Genomic DNA, 25,943 nt, shown 5'->3' on the forward strand with positions numbered 1-25,943 from the left:
TTCACACTCCTCTAGAAAGCTGATAATTCGGACAGCAACCGGTTCTGCCCGTTTATCCTCAGTTATATCCTCAAATTTGAATAACCTTTCATTCACACCACCATCGGTAGAGTAACGCAACACATAAGACATTTGGGCTACATTGCTGATGTCTGTCGTCTCGTCAACCATGATGGTTACAAAGGGGGTTTACTTAAAATTTTCCTTCGTGACATCAGTCAATACATTTGAGACCGTGTGTATCAGGTCATTTGGGATTTTGTTGGAAGTGCCTGTGAACACGGTAGCCATAGCCAAATGGCAGTTTAACGTGCTGTTATACTCAGCCAAGAAATCCAGTGTTTCCAAGTAGTTTCCCTTATTAGCTGATTCTTTACCCTCATCATGACCTCTGAATGCTAATTATTGCTTGCCTAAAAACACAACCGTATGAATAAGTCGCTTTAGAATCTCCCTGTTGTGCCTGACTTTATCATTGCGAGCAAGTGTCTCATTGCACCGCCGCTCGTTAAGAAGAAACTCAACTCGTTAAATTGTGGCGCAGTGTTATGATGGGGCCGCAGTCATGGCCTCTGGAATAAACGCCGTACAAACCAAGGTGAAAGAAACTTCCAGCAAACTCTGTTCATTCATTGCTATGCGCACTCTCTTAATCTGGTGATGTCACAAGGTGCTGGAAAACTAAAAGAATGCAAGATTTTTTTTCTCTCATCTTGGTGGCCTAGCAGCATTTTTCTCAAGATCTGTGTCCCCCCCCCAAAAATGTAACTCATTGTAGCTCGCAGGTGTGAAGTTGAGTTTTTGTGTCGACGTGCTGACTTTGTCAAACAGTCTAAATCTTTGAAACCAATTGTCCAGGTTGAGCTATTATCAGTGCTGAAGAGTAGGCAATTCCAACAGTAAAGCTTTTTTTGTTGGCTCACAGCCACGGATAGTGCTCATAATTATTAACTTGAAAATGCCTTTCAAAACTCTTTCCACTAAATCAGGCAGTGCAGGAGTTGGTCTCCCGGTCTGTACAAGATTACATTTTTAATTCAAAGTTAGTCTTGAAAAGGGCGATGCTAAAAATGTAGCCACCTAATCGTCCTTGATTACTCTCTCTGCAGTTGCCATCGTTACATACACTCACTGCAAAAAACTAGCCAGCTAGCTAGGTTCAAGTGTGAGAAAACAAGATACGGCTCGCTATTGGCTCTGAATTAGTGACGTATACATCATACAATTGTCCCACCTATTACAAGACAATTTCTGATTGGTTGATTTTACTGTCATTCCAAAATGCTGCTCTAATTGAAGTCGATATAAACGACATTGGCTGGTACTTTCTATTCAAAGCCTGAGGGTCTGGCCAATGAGCATTGAGCGCAGCTAGATTATTTTTTACTAAGGGACTACCAAAGAAAAATTCTGATTGGATATTTTTTCTCTTGGATATTAACCCTTCTTTTTCCAATACAAACTGAAGAAATTCAAAAGGAAGATCATTACAATTAAGACAAATAAATATTAAATAAATTAAAACTAAATGACATTATAATATATAAAAATATATACAGATTTGTATCTATCCTTAGGCACTCTCTGAGGGCATAGAGGGTCCTGACGGTTCCTCACTGTGTGAAAACCCCTGGTCCTAACCACAAGCTGTAGTAGCCACAACTGGGGCCTGTTCAGGAAGGGTTTCGATTAATCTCGCCCGGGCGCCCATGTAGGACTGTTTTACATTGGCTGAAAGTTGATTGCATTCGATTTGGAATGGGGCTGCCTCCCGGGTATGAGCCAGGTGTCCTGTTTAAAGCTCACAGCGAAGTCGGCCCAAAACAAAAGTGACCCAATTAAGAAGGATACTCCTTTCGGCCAGTGATTTGATGGGCCTTTGCCCGCTGCCCCGCAGCTCAGTATAATCGAATCCACCCAAGGATGTTGTTACAGAATGTTCAGATTCATTGGGAAAGGCGGGCTCATTAGCATGGCTCGAACTGAATAAATAGAATAACAAACACATCAAACACATGGTTTCCATGAGTTATACCATTCCAGCGATGAAAATGTGGGTTAAAAAGTAAATAAAAGTATGAGTTTTTTTTCTTCCACAGGCCACAATCACACCATTCTTGAATGTTTCACATCATTGAATACTGCCCTGCATGATCTTGATAACTTCTAAACATGGAGATGTGTTAATTCAGGGATGCATCTGTCTGCTCACAGTATTACTGTGAAATAAACATATTGAGAGCTTGAATCATCATTGAGTAGTTACTTGGTGAAAAACTCTATTATTCATGTTTTGTAGTGACTATGATTATAGCCTTATATTTTACATGGTCAAAGTATGATTTGATCCGATGTTCTACAATACTGACATCTGTGTAGATATTTTTTTCAAAACTAATGTGTGGTACTGTGCTCTATAATCACCAAGTCTAACGGTTGTATATTGAATAACAATGTTTGTAGTGAAACAAGAACATATTACAACTTTATTCACAATTCCAAAATAACAATGAATGACAGCATTGTCAGAATGAAAGTTACAGGTTGTGCCTGTAACCTGCATCCAACCAGGGGGCTAATTTAAGGGAGGGGGGGGGGGGGGTTGTAGGTCTCCTCCAATTTTTTGATTTACTATTATTTTTATTACTGGCCAATCTATCCCCTGTATGAAAAAAAGTAATTTTGTTTTCCATTTTTGTTACATGCACATTATTCATACACAGTATTTTTTATACAAGGTATTACATGTCAGAAATAGTTTGATATACACATTACACCTGAAATGGTACTCAGGCATTTCCGGTATGCATGATATGGTGTTTTCAGTCCTAACTATTACACAGATTATGAGTTTCTAATCCCACCCCTCAGTTACTCTCAGCCCATCCCACCTACCTCCATATCTTGATTTCCATGTACAATATATTTCCAATATATATTTTTATCCCTTCCAACATTAGAAAGAAGAGAAATGGTCATTTCCAATGATAGGCAATTCTTGTTATAGTCAAACCAACGCCGCAGCCTCTTGACAACCCTGAAACATATGGATTCTAAAATGGGTGAAATCCTTATATTTCTTGCCACATTTCCCACAGACGTGGGGTTCGGTGACAGAGTGAAGTTTCACTATGTGGGTTTTAAGGTAGGATGCCAGAGCAAAGGTTTTTTCACAGTGATCACAGGTGAACGGCTTCTCTCCGGTGTGCAAGGCCGCATGGACTTTATATGATTCGTGTTGATAGAAACCCTTGCCACATTCGTCACAGGTATAAGTTGGGTCTTCAGTGTGGGTGCGTTCATGTCTCTTGAGCCCACGTTCACCTTTGAAGCCTTTCCCACAGTGGCTGCACACGAATGGCTTGCTGGTCAGGTGCGAAGCTTGATGAATCTTGAGGTAATAAGACCGGATAAAGGTCATTGGGCATTTGTCACAAGAATAGGGCTTGGAATCCGTGTGCGTCTTCTTATGGTCGTTAAGAGTATACTTGGTTTTGAAACACATCTGACATTGAGGGCACTGGAATGCTCTCTCTTCTGAATGAACACTTGCGTGGATTTTCAAATTTTTATTCTCTGCGAAACACTTCCCACATGTGGGACATTGGAATGGCTTCTCTCCCCTATGGACTGATGCTTGGTGCCGTTTGAGCTCAGAAGGGGTCTTGAAACCTTTCCCACACAATTCACAACGGTGAGCTCCTCCTCCACTGTGAGTTAGCTGGTGATTCTTGAGGTATTTCAACTTAACAAAGGTTTTTGGACATTTGTCACACGCATATGAATCTGAATTTGAATTGTGCAACATTGTGTGTTCCTTGAGACCACTTTTACTTTTAAAACACTTCTGACACACGAGGCATCGAAATGGTTTCTCTGTTGAATGAACGCTTGCGTGAGTGTCCAAATAATGCTTTGTTGCAAAGCACTTCCCACATGTTGGACACTCAAGTGGCTTCTCTCTTCTGTGGACCACTGCTTGGTGTATTCTGAGCTTCCAAGCAGTCGGGAAACATTTCCCGCATAATTCACAACAATAAGGTCTCTCTCCCGTGTGAGTCTGTTGATGCAGTTTTAAATTACTTGAATTCTTAAAAACCTTACCGCAGTCCAGACAGTGGTGCTCTTTCCTGGTGGTGGTAGTCTGTTTTTTCTTTATGTTGGGCCTTGGCTTTATGTTGTGAACATATTTGTCATTCGAGGTTTGTCCAGCTTTAGCATTCTCCTCCCATTGGTCATCAGCGTTTTCTTCACTTCCGTCTGATTCTGCCGCTGTGGGTTGCGCTTCTATTCTCTTCTTCTTCCTCCTGGGTCTGGTGGACACCCCAGAGTCCCCACCTGGAGTTTGGGGGTCTGTACTTGGGGCCTGATTGTCTGTAGGCCTGCTTACTGGATTTTTGTCTGTAGGCGTGCTTGCTGCCTGTTTGTCTGTAGGCCTGCTTGCTGCCTGTTTGTCTGTAGGCCTGCTTGCTGCCTGTTTGTCTGTAGGCCTGCTTGCTGCCTGTTTGTCTGTAGGCCTGCTTGCTGCCTGTTTGTCTGTAATAGCCACCTGTTTGATAGACTCAATGAGTGAGGAGGAAGGTATTTTAGCTAGAGATATAAATGATTGTTCCAACGCTATGGTTTTAGCTCTGATCGTGGTCTCCTTCTTGACATTTGTAGTGTTGTCAGCCTCACCACTGGGAGTTGGCACGTCAACCTGGGGAAAAAAAAGGGTTGCAATTTTTTGAATTATAACTCAGTCGCAGAGCAGCACCCAAGGGTACAACGGCAGTAGCAGTCAGTCCTGGGATTCAAGGATAATAATAGTAAAAGTCTCATTCTCACAGATAACGTCAACCCCATGTAAACATGTAAAATATAACAAACCTGAAAATCCTCTGCAAACTCTGGTGATAATGGTGCTTCTGTCCATTCCTCCTCTTCCTCTGTCCCTGGGGTTCTTTCCACTGTATTTTCAGGTACTTCCTTACTAACAGTCATCTCCAATAGCTTCATTTTCAGAGATTTAATCTCACTTTGACTCTGGCATATCTCTGAACGCAGTGCTTCAGTGCCTTTAGAGATCAACTGGTTGATTTTGGTGAGAGTCTGTTTCACAAACTGTTTCATCACACATGTCAACTGGACCTAGAATCAGAGAACAGATATACACTTATTTTTCATTCCACAACAACCTTTTTTCAAGCTGTTGATGTTTGTCATCATGGAGCAGGGTTGCCATGTCATCGGTTCTCTTGCCAAATTAGCCTATTTGAAAATCGTGTTGCGGGTTTTGCGTTTTTGGGCTACTTTATATACTGTATATAAGCTTCCTTTTCAGAGATTTAATCCCACTTTGACTCTGGCATATCTCTGAAAGCAGTGCTTCAGTGCCTTTAGAGATCAACTGGTTGATTTTGGTGAGAGTCTGTTTGCTGCCTGTTTGTTGTCTGTAGGCCTGCTTGCTGCCTGTTTGTGATTGTGTAATATATATATATAAAAAAAACATAGTGGGGAAAACAAGTATTTGATAACCTGCAAAATCGGCAGTTTTTCCTACTTACAAAGCAAGTAGAGGTCTGTAATTTTTATCATAGGTACACTTCAACTGTGAGAGACGGAATCTAAAACAAAAATCCAGAAAATCACATTGTATGATTTTTAAGTAATGAATTTGCATTTTATTTCATGACATAAGTATTTGATCACCTACCAACCAGTAAGAATTCCAGCTCTCACAGACCTGTTAGTTTTTCTTTAAGAAGCCCTCCTGTTCTCCACTCATTACCTCTAGCAGTTTGTGGTCTTGACATCTGGCACATAATGGCACAATTGCCAGAAAATAGCCAAACGAATTGTGATTCTTGCGCAGAGACTTCGAGATCCTCTGTCCAACTTTCATCACTCAAACTCTACTGTTGGATTTATCTATAGTTATGCACATGTGCAAAGGCGATTTATTTACAATTATAAACTGAGTGGTTTGACACCTGAATGCTGATTGGCTGACAGCCGTGGTATGTCAGACATTTATTTTTACTGGTCTAATTATGTTGGTAACCAGTTTATAATAGCAATAAGGCACTGCGTTGCGTCGTGCATAAGAACTGCCCTTAGTGGTGGTATATTGACCATATACCAAACCCCCTTTGGCCTTAATGCTTAATAATTTCAGTCAAATCAACATCCATTGATGTAAAATGATCTGGCAAATTTGCAGTCTATCACAGTGCAATCCGTTTTGTCACCAAAGCCCCATATACTACCCACCATTGCGATCTGTACGCTCTCGTTGGCTGGCCCTCGCTTCATACTCGTCGCCAAACCCACTGGCTCCATGTCATCTACAAGACCCTGCTAGGTAAAGTCCCCCCTTATCTCAGTTCGCTGGTCACCATAGCATCTCCCACCTGTAGCACACGCTCCAGCAGGTATATCTCTCTAGTCACCCCCAAAACCGATTCTTTTTTTGGCCGCCTCTCCTTCCAGTTCTCTGCTGCCAATGACTGGAACGAACTACAAAAATCTCTGAAACTGGAAACACTTATCTCCCTCACTAGCTTTAAGCACCAACTGTCAGAGCAGCTCACAGATTACTGCACCTGTACATAGCCCACCTATAATTTAGCCCAAACAACTACCTCTTTCCCTACTGTATTTAATTTATTTATTTTGCTCCTTTGCACCCCATTATTTTTATTTCTACTTTGCACATTCTTCCATTGCAAATCTACCATTCCAGTGTTTTACTTGCTATATTGTATTTACTTTGCCACCATGGCCTTTTTTTGCCTTTACCTCCCTTATCTCACCTCATTTGCTCACATCGTATATAGACTTGTTTATACTGTACTATTGACTGTATGTTTGTTTTACTCCATGTGTAACTCTGTGTCGTTGTATGTGTCGAACTGCTTTGCTTTATCTTGGCCAGGTCGCAATTGTAAATGAGAACTTGTTCTCAACTTGCCTACCTGGTTAAATAAAGGTGAAATAAAAAAATAAAAAATAAGGTTGAATTATGTTTTTTTTCTTGCACATATTCAGATTCCTTTATTACATCACGTTAACTCGCTATAACGTTTTTTTTTTGTCTTACTTCGATATTTAAATGATAATGCCAGAGAAGCCGGTGTTTGGAGGATATATTGGCACGGGTGTTGTTTCGTCTCGGGCCGGCAAACCGTGCCAATATATCCACCCAAAAACACCAGCTTCGAGGGTATTATCACTTTTTTATATACATGGATGGTTGTTAAGGCATTCATTTTAAAGTCATAGATTTAGCCAGTGGTAACTTGTGGAATAGACACTGGCTGGAATGCAGTTTTAACCAATCAGCATTCAGGATTAGACCCACCCGTTGTATAATCATTCTTAATTCACTCGATAATGTTATTCAATTAAAATAATTTTTATTTCCTGGGAGGGGACTTCATGTGTGGTGAAGAATGGTACATACAAGACACATAACATAACACAAAAACATGTAGGCTACAGTACAATACAACAACAAAAAAAACGTATATTAAGGAATTTGATGGATGTTGGCACAAAACTAGAAGCTGCTCTCAGATTTTTTTTTAATGGAGAAACTGTTTATTGGTTCAAATGTGGCAGCTCTCTTGGCTGCCAGAAAAAAAGACATTGGGCTAGTTTTCCCGGCATGTGGGCGGGTTTTGAGAAATATTAGCACAACCTGGCAACTCTACCCTGGATGCAGTTTCCTTTAGACGGGCCAGCAGCAAAGTAAAAATGGGCTTTATCGTAAAAATGTATGAAAATACAGCATTAGGGTTAGCAGTGTGGTTAGTGTTATGTTTAAAATCAGATTTGATGACATTGTGGCTGTGCCAGCTAGTGACCACTCTGCAGAGCTGCCTCCAGTATTTTATTTATTTATTTAACCTTTATTTAAACTACAGTACATGAGTCTTCTCAATAAATGCCAACCTGCACTATCAATAGCAAACTAATTAGCACATACGTTAACAGTTTGAACTTGTAGAAGCAAAGTTAGCCACTTACTTTAACCTCCGACTTGGATTCTCTTTCAAATTCCCCCGTCTCCCCTGCATCAATGTCTGTCCTGTCTTGTGTGGAAAAGACTAAGACCGCCATACATTTCTCAATTTCATCCTCCAACGACGTCATTAATTCATCCATAACAAAGACCAACTCATTATGGTAAGGATCAGGCTGCCACATCTTGTATTTGATAGTTAATTAGCTATCAACCGCTAACGTTAAAATGTTAAGCACAACAACCACAGACCGTTTGACGCCAACGGATGTATTCTTCTACGAGAAGCTTGACATTGCTGTATATTATATTGAAAGGCGCGTTACTGCCACCTGCTGTACTGGATGTTAACACGTAGTCCCTCCTCCAACAGCCTCGTGCGCCCTCTAATGGTCGGTCTTGTAGCACGTTCTCTGCAACTTCGCATCGAAACAACGAAGGAAATAATGCAGTCTTTCGCTGTAAAGGTGTTTTCTTCATAGCACACATTCGGGGAAAATTATTTCCATAAAATAATGTGATATCTCAATGCACCGCAACGAATAATGTCCCATTCGGTGAGCAAGGCATCTATTCCTGTCGAGTCATCATAATGACTTGGATTTGCAATATCCAGCTGACTCACACACTGCAATCATTGATTGCTCTCTATTTTAATGTCTACGTATTAAGGAACAGTATCATTGAAGCATAATGTATGCCTTATATAGCGATGCCTGTCTTGATGCTGAATGAACCAGACACTGGTTCCACGCGTTTCCCTTTCTAAGAGGTAAGTATATACCGCCACCTGTTGTGCACTACTAGATAGTGCAATGACCTTGCTAAAGGGTCTGTAGACGGTGCTTTCCTGATGAAGTCACATGGTCATGTGAAAACTCCTGGTCCTAACCACAAGCTACAGGGGCCACAACTGGGGCCTGTTCAGAGAGATGTTGTTACAGAAAGTTACATTCAGAAACATGTTGTGTAGAACAGATATGATTGGTTGTTAGAATAAGGAATCATGTCAGCTTTATTCATTCTATAGGCAACTGTCAGAATGTTTCACATCATTGACTACAGCCCTGCATGATCTCGATGACTTCTAAACACGGAGATGTGTTACTTCAGGGAGGGTGTCAAGTCTGCTTACAGTATTACTGTGAAATAAACCTATTGGGGGCTTGAGTCATCATTGAGTAGTTACTGGGTGAAAGTCTCTTATTCATGTTTTGTAGTGGCTATCATTATAGCCTTATATTTTACATGTTCAACATATGATTTTTTTTCAGATGTTCATCTATTCAACAATACTAATAATCTGTCTAAACAAATTACTTAAAAACAAATGTGTAGTACTGCGCTCTATCATAGCCAAGTCTAAAGGTTGTATATTGATTAACAAGGAAACATGCATGTTTGTAGTGAAACAAGAACATTACAACTTTAATCACAATTCCAAAATAACAATGAATGACAAAGCATTGTCAGAATGAAAGTTTAACCTGCATCCAACCAGAGGTGCAATTTAAGAGTTATAGATCCCCTGGTATGGTTGTATTACTGGCCAAGTCTGTAGACATAAAAAAAACAATCTATTCAAAACAAATGTTATTGGTACTGTGCAAGGAAACATGCATGTTTGTAGTGAAAACATAACATATTACACCTTATAACAACACTAAGTCGTCAAACCAACGCTGCAGCCTCCTCTTGACAACCCTGAAACATATGGATTCTGAAATGGGTGAAATCCTTATATTTCCTGCCACATTTCCCACAGACGTGGGGTTTGGTGACAGAGTGATGATTTGCGATGTGGGTTTTAAGGTAGGACGCCAGAGCAAAGGTTTTACTGCAGTAATCACAGGTGAACGGCTTCTCTCCGGTGTGCAAGGCCGCATGGACTTGAAACGATTCGTGTTGATAGAAACCCTTGCCACATTCGTCACAGGTATAAGTTGGGTCTTCGGTGTGGGTGCGTTCGTGTCCCTTGAGCCCACGTTCACCTTTGAAGCCTTTCCCACAGTGGCTGCACACAAATGGCTTGCTGGTCAGGTGCGAGATCTCATGCCTTCTGAGGTAATGTGACCGGATAAAGGTCATTGGGCATTTGTCGCAAGAATACGGCTTGGAATCCGTGTGCGTCTTCTTATGGGCATTAAGAGTATACTTGGTTTTGAAACACATCTGACATTGAGGGCACTGGAATGCTCTCTCCCCTGAATGAACACTTGTGTGAATTTTCAAATTTGTCTTTGTTGCGAAGCATTTCCCACATGTGGGACATTGGAATGGCTTCTCTCCCCTATGGACTGATGCTTGGTGTTGTTTGAGCTGAGAAGGAGTCTTGAAACCTTTCCCACACAATTCACAACGGTGAGATCCTCCTCCACTGTGAGTTAGCTGGTGATTCTTGAGGTATTTCAACTTAACAAAGGTTTTTGGACATTTGTCACACGCATATGAATCTGAATTTGAATTGTGCATCGTTGTGTGTTCCTTGAAGCCCTTTTTACTTTTAAAACACTTCTGACACACGAGGCATCGGAACGGTTTCTCTGTTGAATGAACGCTTGCGTGAGTGTCCAAATAACTCTTTGTTGCAAAGCACTTCCCACATGTTGGACACTCAAGTGGCTTCTCTCTTCTGTGGACCACTGCTTGGTGTATTCTGAGCTTCCAAGCAGTCGGGAAACATTTCCCGCACAATTCACAACAATAAGGTCTCTCTCCTGTGTGAGTCTGTTGATGCAGTTTTAAATTACTTGAATTCTTAAAAACCTTACCGCAGTCCAGACAGTGGTGCTCTTTCCTGGTGGTGGTAGTCTGGTTTTTCTTTATGTTGGGCCTTGGCTTTATGTTGTGAACATATTCGTCATTCGAGGTTTGACCAGCTTTAGCATTCTCCTCCTCCCATTGGTCATCAGCGTTTTCCTCACTTCCGTCTGATTTTGCCGCTGTGGGTTGCGCTTCTATTCTCTTCTTCTTCCTCCTGGGTCTGGTGGACACCACAGAGTCCCCACCTGGAGTTTGGGGGTCTGTACATGGGGCCTGATCGTCTGTAGGCCTGCTCGCTGACTGTTTGTCTGTAGGCCTGCTTGCTGCCTGTTTGTCTATAATAGCCACCTGTTTGATAGACTCAATGAGTGAGGAGGAAGGTATTTTAGCTAGAGATATAAATGACTGTTCCAACGCTATGGTTTTAGCTCTGATCGTGGTCTCCTTCTTGACATTTGTAGTGTTGTCAGCCTCACCACTGGGAGTTGGCACGTCAACCTGGGGGGAAAAAAGCATTGCAATTTTTTTGAATTGTAACTCAGTAGCAGAGCAGCGCCCAAGGGTACAACGGCAGTACCAGGATTTATTTAACAAGGCAAGTCAGTTAAAAAAAAAATATTATTTTCAATGACAATTGAACTGGTTAACTGCCTTGTTCAGGGGCAGAACAAACGATTTTTACCTTTACCTTGTCAGCTCAGGGATTTGATCTTGCAACCTTCTGGTTACTAGTCCAATGCTCTAACCACTAGGCTCCCTGCCACCCAGGATAACAATAGTAAAAGTCTCATTCTCACAGATAACGTCAACACCACAATTCTTGTAAACATGTAAAATATAACAAACCTGAAAATCCCCTGCAAACTCTGGTGATAATGATGCTTCTGTCCATTCTTCCTCTGTCCCTGGGGTTCTTTCCACTGTATTTTCAGGTACTTCCTTACTAACAGTCATCTCCAATAGCTTCATTTTCAGAGATTTCATCTCACTTTGACTCTGGCATATCTCTGAACGCAGTGCTTCAGTGCCTTTAGAGATCAACTGGTTGATTTTGGCGAGAGTCTGTTTCACGAACTTTTTCATCACACATGTCAACTCGACCTACAATAAGAGAACAGGATACTTATTTGTCATTCAACAACAAGCTGGTTATATAAAACAAATGATTAACACGGAAGATAACATTTCGTATTTGTAGAAGTAAAGTCGGCCACTTACTTTTAGCAACTTGGATTCTCTTTCAATTTCCCCTGTCTCTCCTGCATCAATGTCTGTGCTGTATTGTGTTGAGGAGACCGACAACGCCAAACATGTGCAAATTTCCTCCTCCAACGACATGATTAATTCATCCATAATAGAGACCAACTCATTGTGGAAAGGATCGGGCTGCCACATCTTGAATTTGGTAGTTAATTATGAACCGCTATGTTAAATTTTTAACAAAAAAACGGATGAAATTGAACACACAGATATGTCAACGACAGTACAGTAGATATATCCTCTGCCAGCTTGACATGACAGAGAAAGGTGCGTTACTGCCACCTGCTGTACTGGATGTCAAAACTTAGTCCCTCCTCCAACAGCCTCATGCGCCCTCTAGTGGTCCATCTTTATTTTTTGTAATTTAGCAGACGCCATTAACCAGAGCGATTTACAGCAGCAATTAGGGTTAAGTGCCTTGCTCAAGGATACTTAAAATAAAAACAATTATAAAAAATGATATTTTTTTCACCTAGTCAGCTCATGGATTTGAACCAGCAACCTTTTGGTTACTGGCCAAACGCTCTTAACTGCTAGGCCACCATCTTGTAACATGAGCCCTGCAAATTTTCCATCAAAACATTGAAGAAAATAGAGTAGTGGAGGCGTCATATAACACCTATCGGTCCAACAGGGAAATGGTTCCAATCATTTTTAAACCATTCATTTTTCCCATAGAGAATTTTAGAAACACTTAAAATAAGGGATGTGTTTCGTGTAGGCTTATGTTTTGGTAACCATGTAATCTCTCTCGGACAAGGTGACTTTTATTAATATATTCTGTTCTATTTACTCTGGATTCTAAAATGTTAATTAGTATTGAAGTTGACATCATCCCTGCAAGTTCATGCACATCTTCTCCAGCTGACACCTTTGCTAACAGGTATTGTGTCAATTGAAAACTTTCACAAGACAGTTCACAGAATTGTCAATTTAATGAAATGTAGCCAATTTATTTATTACTACATGTAGCTAACATTAGATAGCTAATGCAGAGATGCTTACCTTTGCCTCGTTTTGTCAGTCTCGTTCAGGTCATCATGGCTTTTGTAGCCACATTAGCAGCTAATTAGCATTTAATTTTTGAGGGTAAATACAAAAGTCACCATGTCCTAGAGAGATTTACATGGTTATCAAAACGTCACACCAGGGTAAGCCTACACGAAACACAGCCCTTAATTTGAAGTGTTTCTAAAATCCCCTATTAGAATAATGATTGGATCTATTTCCTTGTTTGACCGCTATGTTTTATAGGTAATATGATTCATACTGTGGTACTATATAATGGAGTCTTTCACTGTAAAAATATTTTCTTCATAAGCACAATTTTGGGCAAAATTGTTTCCATTAAATAATGTGATATTTCAATACACAGCAACTGATAATGTCCCATTCAGTGACCAAGGCATCTACCCCTGTCGAGTCATCATAATGACTTGGATTTGCAATATCCAGCTGACTCACACACTGCAATCATTGATTGCTCTCTATTTTAATATTTATGCATTATTAATGAACAGTGTCATTGTAACATAATGCATGCCTTATATAGTGCTACCTGTCTGGATGCTGAATGAACCAGAAACTAACTGTAAGTTATCTGTGTTTGAAATTCCCAGTGGTGTAATGTACAGATCCGCCCCTTTCTTTCCAATTTTCGCTTATGTAAAAATTATTTAAAGTACTTTAAAGTATTTTGGAGGGGTATCTGTACTTTACTTTACTATTTATATTTTTTGACAATTATTACTTTTACTTCACTACATTCCGAAAGAAAATTATGTACTTTTTATTCCATACATTTTCCCTGACACCCAAAAGTACTCGTTACATTTTGAATTCTTAGCAGGACAGAAAATGGGCCAATTCGCTTATCAAGAGAACATTCCTGGTCATCTCTACTGCCACTGTTCTGGCGGACTCACTAACACAAATGCTTTGTTTTTAAATTCTGTCTGAGTGTTAGAGTGAGACCCTGGCTATCCGCAAATAAAAATAAATAAAATAAAATTGTGCCTTCTGGTTTAATATAAGGATTTTTTTTTTTTTTATTGTAAAAACTTTTGATACTTAAGTATATTTTAGCAACTACATTTAATTTGGATACTTAAGTATATTTAAAACAAAATACTTTTAGACCTTTACTCAAGTAGTATTTTACTGGGTGACTTTCACTTTTACTTGAGTCATTTTCTATTAAGGTATCTTTACTTTTACTCAAGTATGTTAAATTTTTTGTACTTTTTTCACCCATGGAAATTCCTAGTTTCAAAGCGTTTATATTAAGTTGTGGTATATGGTAGACGTATGCATATAAATCAAGGCCCATTCTCGGAAATCAGTGACAATTGTTCTGTTGATTGATTGGATTGATTCTGGAGAGAAAGCGCGCTACCACACTTGCATATAGCAATTTTGCTCGCTTGACCTTATGCAGTTCACCTTTAAAAAAGTGGGCGTGTATTTCGAATTGCTTGCAAAAGAAAAACGGAGCTTTATATTGTCGCAAACCCGTGTGTCGCGAAGCAAGCCGCCCGTGTGAAGATGGCGGCTGAGCTGCACCCGTGTAGCGGAAAGCTAATCGGACTGTCGAATTCGAACCGAACCGCTCAGCGGAACCAACCAGTCCAGGAGTTTAACCACGGGTTGGTTCTAAGCAGAGAGCCGCTGAAAGACCGTGATGTATTCACCGTCCGTATTGACAAGAAGGTAAATAGAACTGTCACTTTCGGAAGGGGGAGAGTGCAGCTAACGCGTTAGTGCCAGTGGGGACGGGGTCTCTTGTCCGCAGTGGTGCTTGGGCGTGCGCTGTATGACAATCAAGCAGTACGGGATTTACAGCTATAATTTTAGTTAAATCCTGTCCAAAATGCACTAACATGTTTTTTTTAATGTTCTATTGACAACTGAAAGTGTTTACCATAATTAGCGAGTTAGCATGGGGTGGAGTTTGTGTGGTCCCGTTAATGTTTTTGAAGGTGGCTAGCTACGTTATGCTTGTTAGCCATCTAAACTAGCTATCTTTGCTACCGATTGCCAGTCTAGCTCTACAGTAGTTATCTGAGTTATAGCTAACGTTAGCCGTACTAGCGAGCTTTTTTTTGTGTGTTGATCGAACCAGTAGGTGCATCGCTGTCAACACGATAGGTTAACGTTAGCTAGTAGCAAGCCGTTGAAAACTAGCTAACTAGTTAGTTAGACTAGTTAAGTCAATTGCCTATTATTACCACGACCAACATTGAGCCAGGTAGGTTCAGTTGAATAGAAAACTTAGCTCGTTTAACGTTAGTCATGAGTTTGCTTGGTTGACATGCAAGGTATAGCTAACGTTAGCTAGGTAGGTCATTTTTGACAGCATCACTCCAACTAGCTAAGCTAGCCACAGTCACTTGGTTGACAGCATCATTCCAGTTGGTGACATGTCCAGCTAGTACTAGCTAGTAGTCAGAGGACGTCTACCTAATAACATCTAGACGAGAGAAGCATACTGGTTGATTCAAGTTAACCTGTCTGCCAGGTAGCCCCTATGTCACTACTGTGGTCTTGACAATGGATGCATACAGTAGAACCCCATTTAATATGTTCTTGGTGGTTTTGTTAAGCAAAAGACGGTGGGTAAAGGGCAAAGCAGATCTCAGTATTATCCTAGTTGGTGCACCACAGCTCTTTGGTCAGATAATTTACAAATGTTGACAAAAACAACTGAACGGTCTGTGTCAGTGGCTAGGGGAAAACCTCTCCCTATTCTGCACAGGCTTATTCCTGAAAAACATAGCTGTAGTTTCTATGTGATGCACATTGTTTTGAGCCCTAATCTATCATCATGTAGTCTTAGGCTAAGGGTTAGTTACTGTTATAGGTCTACCTGCCTGTGCAGCATTTAGATTCCTTATCTCCATGCCGACCGCAGCAACTAGTTTGCCTGTTATCCAATTATAATGTCAGATAGCCGGCCTGTTGCCATGATTACTGGTCTGCTGGCCTGATGGTTTGTCAACAACATAGCAGCAGTCATTGTCCCTCTCAAACCTGTGTGGGTTGTTGGCAGAGGGCAATAGTACTGTTTCCTCCAATGCCTTGGTGTCAACTGGGGTGGCACACAGCTCAGTGAACACAGAGGGCAACCGAACATATGTTCCGTATCTTTAATCAGCGAGAAAGAATCCGTCAAATAAAAAAAGACGCTTACTGTAGCAGTTTTGCACAGAAAGATCCATACAGCTATGGAGCCTCCATCCGACGAAACTACACTCCTGCCACACTTCCTAAGTGACGCTTACGTTCAGAGCCAGATGGCTATTTAGTGCAGGTGGTTGCCTCTTGTTTTTCGTAAAGAAGCATTTTAACATGGAGATATGGCCGTGTGAGGACACTAACCCTATCAAGGTGTGTATCACTATCAATTTAACCTTTTTGTTCTTTCGCTGATATGAAAGATACGATCCTAATGCTTCCAATACCTTACCACAAGGTAATGTTCAGATTGAGTGTCGGGGCTCTTAACAAAACACCCCCGTGCAGAATACATTTTTAATCAAATCAAATGTATTTATATAGCCTTTCGTACATCAGCTGATATCTCAAAGTGCTGTACAGAATCCCAGCCTAAAACCCCAAACAGCATGCAATGCAGGTGTAGAAGCACGGTGGCTCGGAAAAACTCCCTAGAAAGGCCAAAACCTAGGAAGAAACCTAGAGGTACCAGGCTATGAGGGGTGGCCAGTGCTCTTCTGGCTGTGCCGGGTGGAGATTATAACAGAACATGGCCTAGATGTTCAAATGTTCATAAATGACCAGCATGGTCAAATAATAATAATCACAGTAGTTGTCGAGGGTGCAGCAAGTCAGCCCCTCACGAGTAAAGTTGGCTTTTCATAGCCATATCTCTACCGCGCCTGCTGTCTCTAGAGAGTTGAAAACAGCATGTCTGGGACAGGTAGCACGTCCGGTGAACAGGTCAGGATTCCATAGCCGCAGGCAGAGCAGTTGAAACTGGAGCAGCAGCACGGCCAGGTGGACTGGGGACAGCAAGGAGTCATCATGCCAGGTAGTCCTGAGGCATGGTCCTAGGACTCAGGTTCTCCGAGAGAGAGAATTAGAGAGGGCATACTTAAATTCACACAGGACACAGGATAAGACAGGAGAAGTACTCCAGATATAACAAACTGACCCTAGCCCCCCCAACACATAAACTACTGCAGCATAAATACTGGAGGCTGAGACAGGAGGGGTTGGGAGACACTTGTCCCCATCCGATGATACCCCCGGACAGGACCAAACAGGAAGGATATAACCCCACCCACTTTGCCAAAGCACAGCCCCCACACCACTAGAGGGATATCTTCAACCACCAACTTAGGACCAACCAACGAGTATAGCCCACAAAGATCTCCACCACGGCACAACCCAAGGGGGCGCGCAAACTCAGACAGGGAGATCACATCAGTGACTCAACCCACCAAGTCACGCACCCCTCCTAGGGACGGCATGAAAGAGCACCAGTAAGCCAGTGACTCAGCCCCTGTAATGGGGTTAGAGGCAGAGAATCCCAGTGGAAAGAGGGGAACCGGACAGGCAGAGACAGCAAGGGCGGTTCGTTGCTCCAGAGCCTTTCCGCTCACCTTCACACTCCTGGGTCAGACTACACTCAATCATATGACCCACTGAAGAGATGAGTCTTCAATAAAGACTTAAAGGTTGAGACCGAGTTTGCGTCTCTGACATGGGTAGGCAGACCATTCCATAAAAATGGAGCTCTATAGGAGAAAGCCCTGCCTCCAGCTGTTTGCTTAGAAATTCTAGGGATAGTTAGGAGGCCTGCATCTTGTGACCGTAGCGTAAGTGTAGGTATGTACGGCAGGACCAAATCAGAGAGATTGGTAGGACCAAGCCCATGTAATTCTTTGTAGGTTAGCAGTAAAAGCTTGAAATCAACCCTTGCCTTGACAGGAAGCAAATGTAGGGAGGCTAGCATTGGAGTAATATGATCAAATTTCTTGGTTCTAGTCAGGATTCTAGCAGCCGTATTTAGCTCTAACTGAAGTTTTATTTAGTGCTTTATCCGGGTGGCCTGAAAGTAGAGTATTGCAGTAGTCTAACCTAGAAGTAACAAAAGCATGGATTCATTTTTCTGCATCATTTTTGGACAAAGTTTCTGAATTTTGCAATGTTACGTAGATGGGAAAAAAAGCTGTCCTTGAAACAGTCTTGATATGTTCGTCAAAAGAGAGATCAGGGTCCAGAGTAACGCAGAGGTCCTTCACAGTTTTATTTGAGACGACTGTACAACCATCAAGATTAATTGTCAAATTCAACAGAAGATCTCTTTTTTTCTTGGGACCTAGAACAAGCATCTCTGTTTTGGCTGAGTTTAAAAGTAGAAAGTTTGCAGCCATCCACTTCCTTATTTCTGAAACACAGATCTCTAGCGAGGGCATTTTTGGGGTTTCACCATGTTTCATTGAAATGTACATAGCAGTGAAAGTTAGCAGTGCATAGCAGTGAAAGTTAACATTATGTTTTCGAATGACATCCCCAAGAGGTAAAATTAAATAGTGAAAACAATAGTGGTCCTAAAACGGAACCTTGAGGAACACCGAAATTTACAGTTGATTTGTCAGAGGACAAACCATTCAAAGAGACAAACTGATATCTTTCCGACAGATAAGATCTAAACCAGGCCAGAACTTGTCCGTGTAGACCAATTTGGGTTTCCAATCTCTCCAAAAGAATGTGGTGATCGATTAGTATCAAAAGCAGCACTAAGGTCTAGGAGCACGAGGACAGATGCAGAGCCTCGGTCTGACGCCATTAAAAGGTCATTTACCACCTTCACAAGTGCAGTCTGTGCTATGATGGGGTCTAAAACCAGACTGAAGCAATTTGTGTACCTTGTTTGTCTTCAGGAAGGCAGTGAGTTGCTGTGCAACCGCCTTTTCAAAAGATTTTGAGAGGAATGGAAGATTCGATATAGGCCGATAGTTTTTTATTTTATTTTCTGGGTCAAGGTTTGGCTTTTTCAAGAGAGGCTTTATTACTGCCACTTTTAGTGAGTTTGGTACACATCCGGTGGATAGAGAGCCGGAAGTAGCTCTTTCAGTAGTTTAGTTGGAATGGGGTCCAGTATGCAGCTTGAAGGTTTAGAGGCCATGATTATTTTCATCATTGTGTCAAGAGATATAGTACTAAAACACTTGAGTGTCTCTCTTGATCCTAGGTCCTGGCAGAGATGTGCAGACTCAGGACAACTGAGCTTTGAAGGAATACGCAGATTTAAAGAGGAGTCCGTGATTTTGCTTTCTAACAATCATGATCTTTTCCTCAAAGAAGTTCATGAATTTATCACTGCTGAAGTGAAAGCCATCCTCTCTTGGGGAATGCTGCTTTTTAGTTAGCTTTGCGACAGTATCAAAAATAAATTTAGGATTGTTCTTATTTCCCTCAATTGAGTTGGAGAAATAGGATGATCGAGCAGCAGTGAGGGCTCTTCGATATTGCACAGTACTGTCTTTCCAAGCTAGTCGGAAGACTTCAAGTTTGGTGTGGCGCCATTTCCGTTCCAATTTCCTGGAAGCTTGCTTCAGAGCTCGGGTATTTTCTGTATACCAGGGAGCTAGTTTCTTATGAGAAATGTTTTTAGGGGTGCAACTGCATCTAGGGTATTGCACAAGGTTAAATTGAGTTCCTCAGTTAGGTGGTTAACTGATTTTTGTCCTCTGATGTCCTTGGGTAGGCAGAGGGGGTCTGGAAGGGCATCAAGGAATCTTTGTGTTGTCTGTTAATTTATAGCACAACTTTTGATGCTCCTTGGTTGGGGTCTGAGCAGATTATTTGTTGCAATTGCAATAAAATGGTGGTCCGTTAGTCCAGGATTATGAGGAAAAACATTAAGATCCACAACATTTATTCCATTTAATCCAATGACTGTTATGTGTAATGGAACAGATCACTAGCTAGCTACATTGATACCGAACTCGCACATGAAAAGCATAGCTAACTAGACAGATAGCATTAACCGATTAGGCCTTACCCGATATGTCTTCACTGACTATAGTTTCATGGGTAGTATCATCACATGTATCGAAGCTATAATGGATCCATATCTGTAATTGCATGAGGGATATCAATATCTGTATTAGTGCAACAAACATGGCATTGTTGCTACAGTAATGCTTGTAGAGAATTCACATTGATTGAGCTTGCTCTTGTGTTTTGTCCAAATGCACGAAAACCAAGCTGGTAGATTCATATATGCAATGCATTTTCACGCTTCATATCCAAATCATCTACAGTACCAGTCAAAAGTTTGGACACACCTACTCATTCAAGGGTTTTTCTTTATTTTTACTATTTTCTACATTGTAGAATAATAGTGAAGACATCAACTATGAAATAACACACAGGGAATCATGTAGGAGCCAAAAAAGTGTTAAACAAATCTAAATATATTTGAGATTCTTCAAAGTAGCCACTCTTTGCCTTGATGACTGCTTTGCACACTCTTGGCATTCTCTCAACCAGCTTCACCTTGAATGCCGTTCCAACAGTCTTGAAGGAGTTCCCATATATGCTGAGCACTTGTTGGCTGCTTTTCCTTCACTGCGGTCAGACTCATCCCAAACCATCTCAATTGGGTTGAGGTTGGGTGATTGTGGAGGCCAGGTCATCTGATGCAGCACTCCATCACTCTCCTCCTTAGTCAAATAGCCTGGAGGTGTGTTGTCCTGTTGAAAAACAAATTATAGTCCCACTAAGCGCAAACCAGTGCTGTAATTTCTAACAATTTCACAACAATACACACATTTAAATAATGGAATTAAGAATGTATAAATATATATGGACGAGCAATGTCAGAGCAGCATAGACTAAGACACAGTAGAATAGAATCACACCACCTCCTCCATGCTTCACGGTGGGAACCACATATGCGGAGATCATCCGTTCACCTACTCTGCGTCTCAAAGACACGGTGGTTGCAACCAAAAATCTCAAAATTTAGACCAAAGGACAGATTTCCACCGGTCTAATGTCCATTGCTTGTGTTTCTTGGCCCAAGCAGTCTTTTCTTCTTATTGGTGTTTAGTAGTGGTTTCTTTGCAGTAATTTGACCATGAAGGCCTGATTCACGTAGTCGCCTCTGAACAGTTGAGGTTGAGATGTCTGTTACTTGAACTCTGAAGCATTTATTTGGGCTGGTAACTCTAATGAATTTATCTTTTGCAGCAGAGGTGACTCTGGGTCTTCCTTTCCTGTGGTGGTCCTCATGAGAGCCAGTTTCATCATAGCGCTTGATGGTTTTTGCTACTGCACTTGAAGAAACATTCAAAGTTCTTGAAATGTTCCGTATTGACTGACCTTCATGTCTTAAAGTAATGATGGACTGTCATTTCTCTTTGCTTATTTGAGCTGTTCTTGCCATATGTACTTTTACCAAATAGAGTTATCTTCTGTATACCACCTCTACCTTGTCACAACACAACTGATTGGCTCAAACACATTAAGAAGGAAATAAATTCCACAAACCTTGAACAAGGAACACCTGTTAATTGAAATGCGTTCCAGTTGACTACCTCATGAAGCTGGTTGAGATAATGCCAGGAGTGTGCAAAGCTGTCAAGGCAAAGGGTGGCTACTTTGAAGAATCTCATATTTGGATTTGTTTAACACTTTTGAGGGGGGGGTTACAACGTGCTTCCACATGTTATTTCATGGGTTAGTCTTGTTAGTCTTCACTATTATTCTAAAATGTAGAAAATAATGAAAAACCATTGAATGAGTAGGTGTCCAAACTTTTGACTGGTACCTTTTTTATAAGTAACATCATTGTGCAACTCAATCAACTTTTAAATTCTTTAGGATGATTTAGATGTGAAAATGCCAATGTAGGTACCATTAACTTGCACTGGATATCTGACACAAATGCTAAAAAGTTAGCATTTGAAACAGTGGTTAGGTAAACAATCAAAGCATGGGTTGCTGTCATACCTGGTCCATGGACAGCTTACAGGGTAAGAAAACCACAAATTAAGTTGGGTGAACTATCCCTTTAATTAACCATTTTGGGGGGTCCTTTAAAAAAATGATCACCTAATCGTAGGAACCGCACCATCTAGTGGTTAGAACTTGGTAATATCAGGATGTAGGATGGGACATAAACCCAGCTAGTTTCACTGAACAGGAAAACATTTTTCAAATTCACTGAGAATTCATTAAATAGGATGAAGAAACAATACTCTGAGCTGCAGCTCCGTACTGTTCAAACGGAACTGATGCTATATACTCGGTGGTGTGGGGGGTCCGTGGGTGGCTTTTGACTTTCTTTTGTGTTCCTCATGTTAGAAAAAAGTTTGTTAAAATCGGATGTTAGATACTATATTGAATGTTATATGAATTCTATACATTTAAAATGTCCAATTTGGGTGCAATCAATTAGTTTAATCAATGAGTTTATTTTCTCAGCTCAAATTTATATTCAACAATCATTTAGCAGGAATGCTAATATCTGTTTGTTCTGAAATTGTTGGTTACAATCTGAGATGGTGAATGTCAACCCTCTTTGTTGTGTTTTGAGGTGGAACGACCCATCAGTTTGCTCTGGGTGGAATATTATGGTGTTGGTAATGTTGACGGTAGAGTAAATGCGGGACAGTAGTTTGGTAAACACTAGTATGTGCCTGCCTAACTCTCCACCGATTGCTGTCTTTGTAGTGTGTCTGTCAGAGATGAGGAGCTGCAGTGGATTGTTCACAGATCTGTTTCTGTGTTTGTGTATGCGTTCGTTTGCAGATGTGTGTTTTCAAGTTTTGTTCGTCGTTTGTACGGGATATGTATGGTCTACATCACATCGTCCAATGAAATGCAGTTCCTTGGACGATGTATACCATGCGTGCATATGATTAGAAAGAGAGCGAGATGGATATGAGTGTTTGTGTTTGATTGTATGTGTATGAGAGAGACTGAGAGAGGGCCAAGATTGCAACATTTTGAATTTACACATCTTACATACTGTGTTGTGTTTAGAGATGGACTTGGTTGGTCCATGTAAGTGGATGATGGAAGATAACTTTGTCTTTCCACCATATCGATCCTATTAAATTACTAGAGGGGATCATCAACTATATTCAGCCTCAGTTAGATTTTATTCTTGAGTGGGTGGTCAGGGGGCAGGAATATATTTACAAATGTGTACTTCAAATTGACTGCAAGAAGCCTAAACACACATAGTATTTGACTAAAACATAATCATTTCCAACCTTGCTTACATTTGTACGCGATTAAATATATCTCGCTATTATGCGTGGGAATACTTTGGAACAGTGCTGGTGTTTTTTAGTCTTTTATGTCCAACAGAGAACTTTGGGAGCCAAATAAAATCACTGTGCGGGCCACCAGTTGGGGAACCTTGGACTATGTCATAAACCCTCAAACTTCCAGAAAGGGGTGAAAATGGCAGCCATTTTGTTTAGGGACAAATCTAAACCAGTCTAATTGGAATGAATGGCAGTAGAGGCATAATCCTGATTTTACCTATGCAGGACATTAAAGGCATGTGATGTATGAGAGATTGTGTAATTGAATTTTCAACATAAAAATATTGTCATATAAATAGTTTATATGGGTTTTATACCAATTGTCTGTAGAAATATCATCTAAAATATATGTAAACAGACAGTCTTAGTTTTATTGGAAAGCTTTGAGTGCTATTATGAGACAATAAAAGTACTTAGACGAGTTGTTAATGCAATATCATCAACTGATTTCAGCCAGTGTATGGCTGGGTATTGACTGCATTGTTTGAATGGCACATTGGCAGTTTAGACACATTTATGGAATCATTCGTGTTCCCGAGTGGCGCAGGGGTCTAAGACGCTGCTTCTCAGTGGAAGAGGCGTCACTGCAGTACCAGGTTTGAATCCAGGCTGCATCACATCCGGCCGTGATTGGGAGTCCCATAGGGCGACACAGAATTGGCCCAGTGTCGTCCGGGGTAGGCCATCATTGTAAATAAGAATTTGTTCTTAACTGACTTGCCAAGTTAAATAAAGGTTAAAGATTTTATTTTAAGTCCTCTAAAACTGTCTGGCTAGCTAACAAACATACAGTGCAGATACACTATGTATACAAAGTATGTGGACACTCCTTCAGATTAGTGGATTCGGCTATCTCAGCCACACTCGTTGCTGACAGTGTGTATAAAATAGAGCACACAGCCATGCAATGTCCATAGACAAACATTGGCAGTAGAATAGCCTTACTAAAGAGAATAGTGACTCTTTAAACGTGGCACCGACATAGGATGCCATCTTTCCAACAAGTACATTCATCAAATTTCTTCCCTGCTATAACTGCCCTGGTCAACTGTAAGTGCTGTTATTGTGAAGTGAATACTTCTAGGAGCAACAACGGCTCAGACGCAGTGGTAGGCCACACAAGTTCACAGAACAAGACCTCTGAGTGCTGAAACGTGTAGCAATCATCTGTCCTCGGTTGCAACACTCACTACCAAGTTCCACACTTCCTCTGGAAGCAACGTCAGCACAATAACTGTTCATCTGAAGCTTCGTGAAATTAGTTTCCATGGCCGAGCAGCCGCACACATGCCTAAGATTCCCATGCACAATGCCAATCGTCGGCTGGAGTGGTGTAATGCTCGCCGCTGTTTGACTCCCGAGTAGTTGAAACGCGTTCCCTGGAGTGATTAATCACGCTTCACCATCTGGCAGTCTGACAGATCACTCTGGGTTTGGTGGATGCCAGGAGAAGCGCTACCTGCCTGAAAGCATATTGTCAGCTGTAAGGTTTGGTGGAGGAGGAATAATGGTATCGGGCTGTTTTTCATGGTTTGGGCTAGGTCCCTTAGTTCCATTGAAGGGAAGTCAACGCTACAGTGTACAATGACATTCTATACAATTCTGTACTGACGATTTTGTGGCAACAGTTTGGGGAAAGCACTTTCCTGTTTCAGCATGACAATGCCCCTGTGCACAAAGCGAGGTCCATACAGAAATGGTTTGTCGACATTTCTGTGGATGAACTGGACTGGCCTGCACAGAGCCCTGACTTCAACCCCATCGAACACCTTTGGGATGAATTGGAACTCCGACTGCGAGCCAGGCCTTATTGCCCAACTTTAGTGCCCAACCTCACTAATGCTCTTGTGGCTGAATGGAAGCAATGTTCCAACATCTAATGGAAAGCCTTCCCGGAAGAGTGGAGGCTGTCATACACTACCAGTCAAAAGTTTTAGAACACCTACTCATTCCAGGATTTCTCTTTATTTGTACTATTTTCTACATTGTAGAATAATAGTGAAGACATCAAAACTATGAAATAACACGCATGGAATCATGTAGTAACCAAAAAGTGTTAAACAAATCTAAATATATAGATTCTTCAAAGTAGCCACTCTTGGCCTTGATGACAGCTTTGCATCAAGGCACACCTGTTAATTGAAATGCATTCCAGGTGACTACCTCATGAAGCTGGTTGAGAGATTGCCAAGAGTGTGCAAAGCTGTCATCAAGGCAAATGCTATTTTGAAGAATGTCAAATATAAAATATATTTTGATTTGGTTAACACGTTCTTAGTTTCTACATGATTCCTGTATGTTATTTCATAGTTTTGATGTCTTCAATATTATTCGACAATGTAGAAAATAGTAAAAAAGAATTTAACCCTTGAATGAGTAGGTGTTCTAAAACTTTTGACCGGTAGTGTAGTTGTAAATGGGTGGACCAACTCTCTATTAAAGCCCATGATTTAGGAATTAATGTTCAAAGAGCAGATGTCCACATACTTTTGGTCATGTAGTGTAAATTCTTCAAATTGATTATTTTACATTATTACAGCACTGGCAAACAATGGTTGACCTTTATAGACCCAGTCAGTATTAGAATGTTTCTGCCCTTCCCAACT

General features: G+C 41.0%; 3 protein-coding genes across 25 annotated transcripts in view; 1 reads left to right on the forward strand and 2 right to left on the reverse strand.

The window, feature by feature from the left end:
• Positions 1-2,456: 2,456 nt before the first annotated feature.
• Positions 2,457-8,294, reverse strand: LOC110531695 (uncharacterized). Its single transcript, XM_021615015.3, has 3 exons — positions 8,011-8,294; positions 4,870-5,130; positions 2,457-4,699 (listed from the first exon to the last, which is right to left on the reverse strand). The coding sequence occupies exons 1-3, from the start codon at positions 8,188-8,190 to the stop codon at positions 3,008-3,010; spliced, it is 2,133 nt and encodes a 710-aa protein (XP_021470690.3). The 5' UTR covers positions 8,191-8,294; the 3' UTR covers positions 2,457-3,007.
• Positions 8,295-9,405: 1,111 nt separating this feature from the next.
• LOC110531696 (uncharacterized) lies at positions 9,406-12,308 on the reverse strand. Its single transcript, XM_021615016.3, has 3 exons — positions 11,987-12,308; positions 11,615-11,869; positions 9,406-11,266 (listed from the first exon to the last, which is right to left on the reverse strand). The coding sequence occupies exons 1-3, from the start codon at positions 12,161-12,163 to the stop codon at positions 9,677-9,679; spliced, it is 2,022 nt and encodes a 673-aa protein (XP_021470691.3). The 5' UTR covers positions 12,164-12,308; the 3' UTR covers positions 9,406-9,676.
• A 2,091-nt stretch (positions 12,309-14,399) lies between these two features.
• LOC110531697 (neuralized-like protein 4) overlaps positions 14,400-25,943 on the forward strand; it is a 37,217-nt gene continuing 25,673 nt past the window's right edge. For 12 of the 23 annotated variants that reach the window (XR_016483156.1, XR_016483153.1, XR_016483155.1 and 9 more), the window contains exon 1: positions 14,495-14,737. Coding sequence is in view for 15 of the 23 variants with exons in the window: in XM_021615024.3 (XP_021470699.3) it covers positions 14,573-14,737 (165 nt within the window). In the remaining 8 variants the exon portion in view is untranslated. Of the gene's footprint in view, positions 14,738-25,943 lie in introns of all 23 variants that reach the window. The other 11 variants (XR_016483158.1, XR_016483160.1, XR_016483159.1 and 8 more) reach the window with 1 other exon arrangement.

Source organism: Oncorhynchus mykiss, chromosome 9 (genome assembly GCF_057628025.1).
Source record: "Oncorhynchus mykiss isolate SJ-2025 chromosome 9, ASM5762802v1, whole genome shotgun sequence".
Taxonomy (NCBI): Eukaryota; Metazoa; Chordata; class Actinopteri; order Salmoniformes; family Salmonidae; genus Oncorhynchus; species Oncorhynchus mykiss.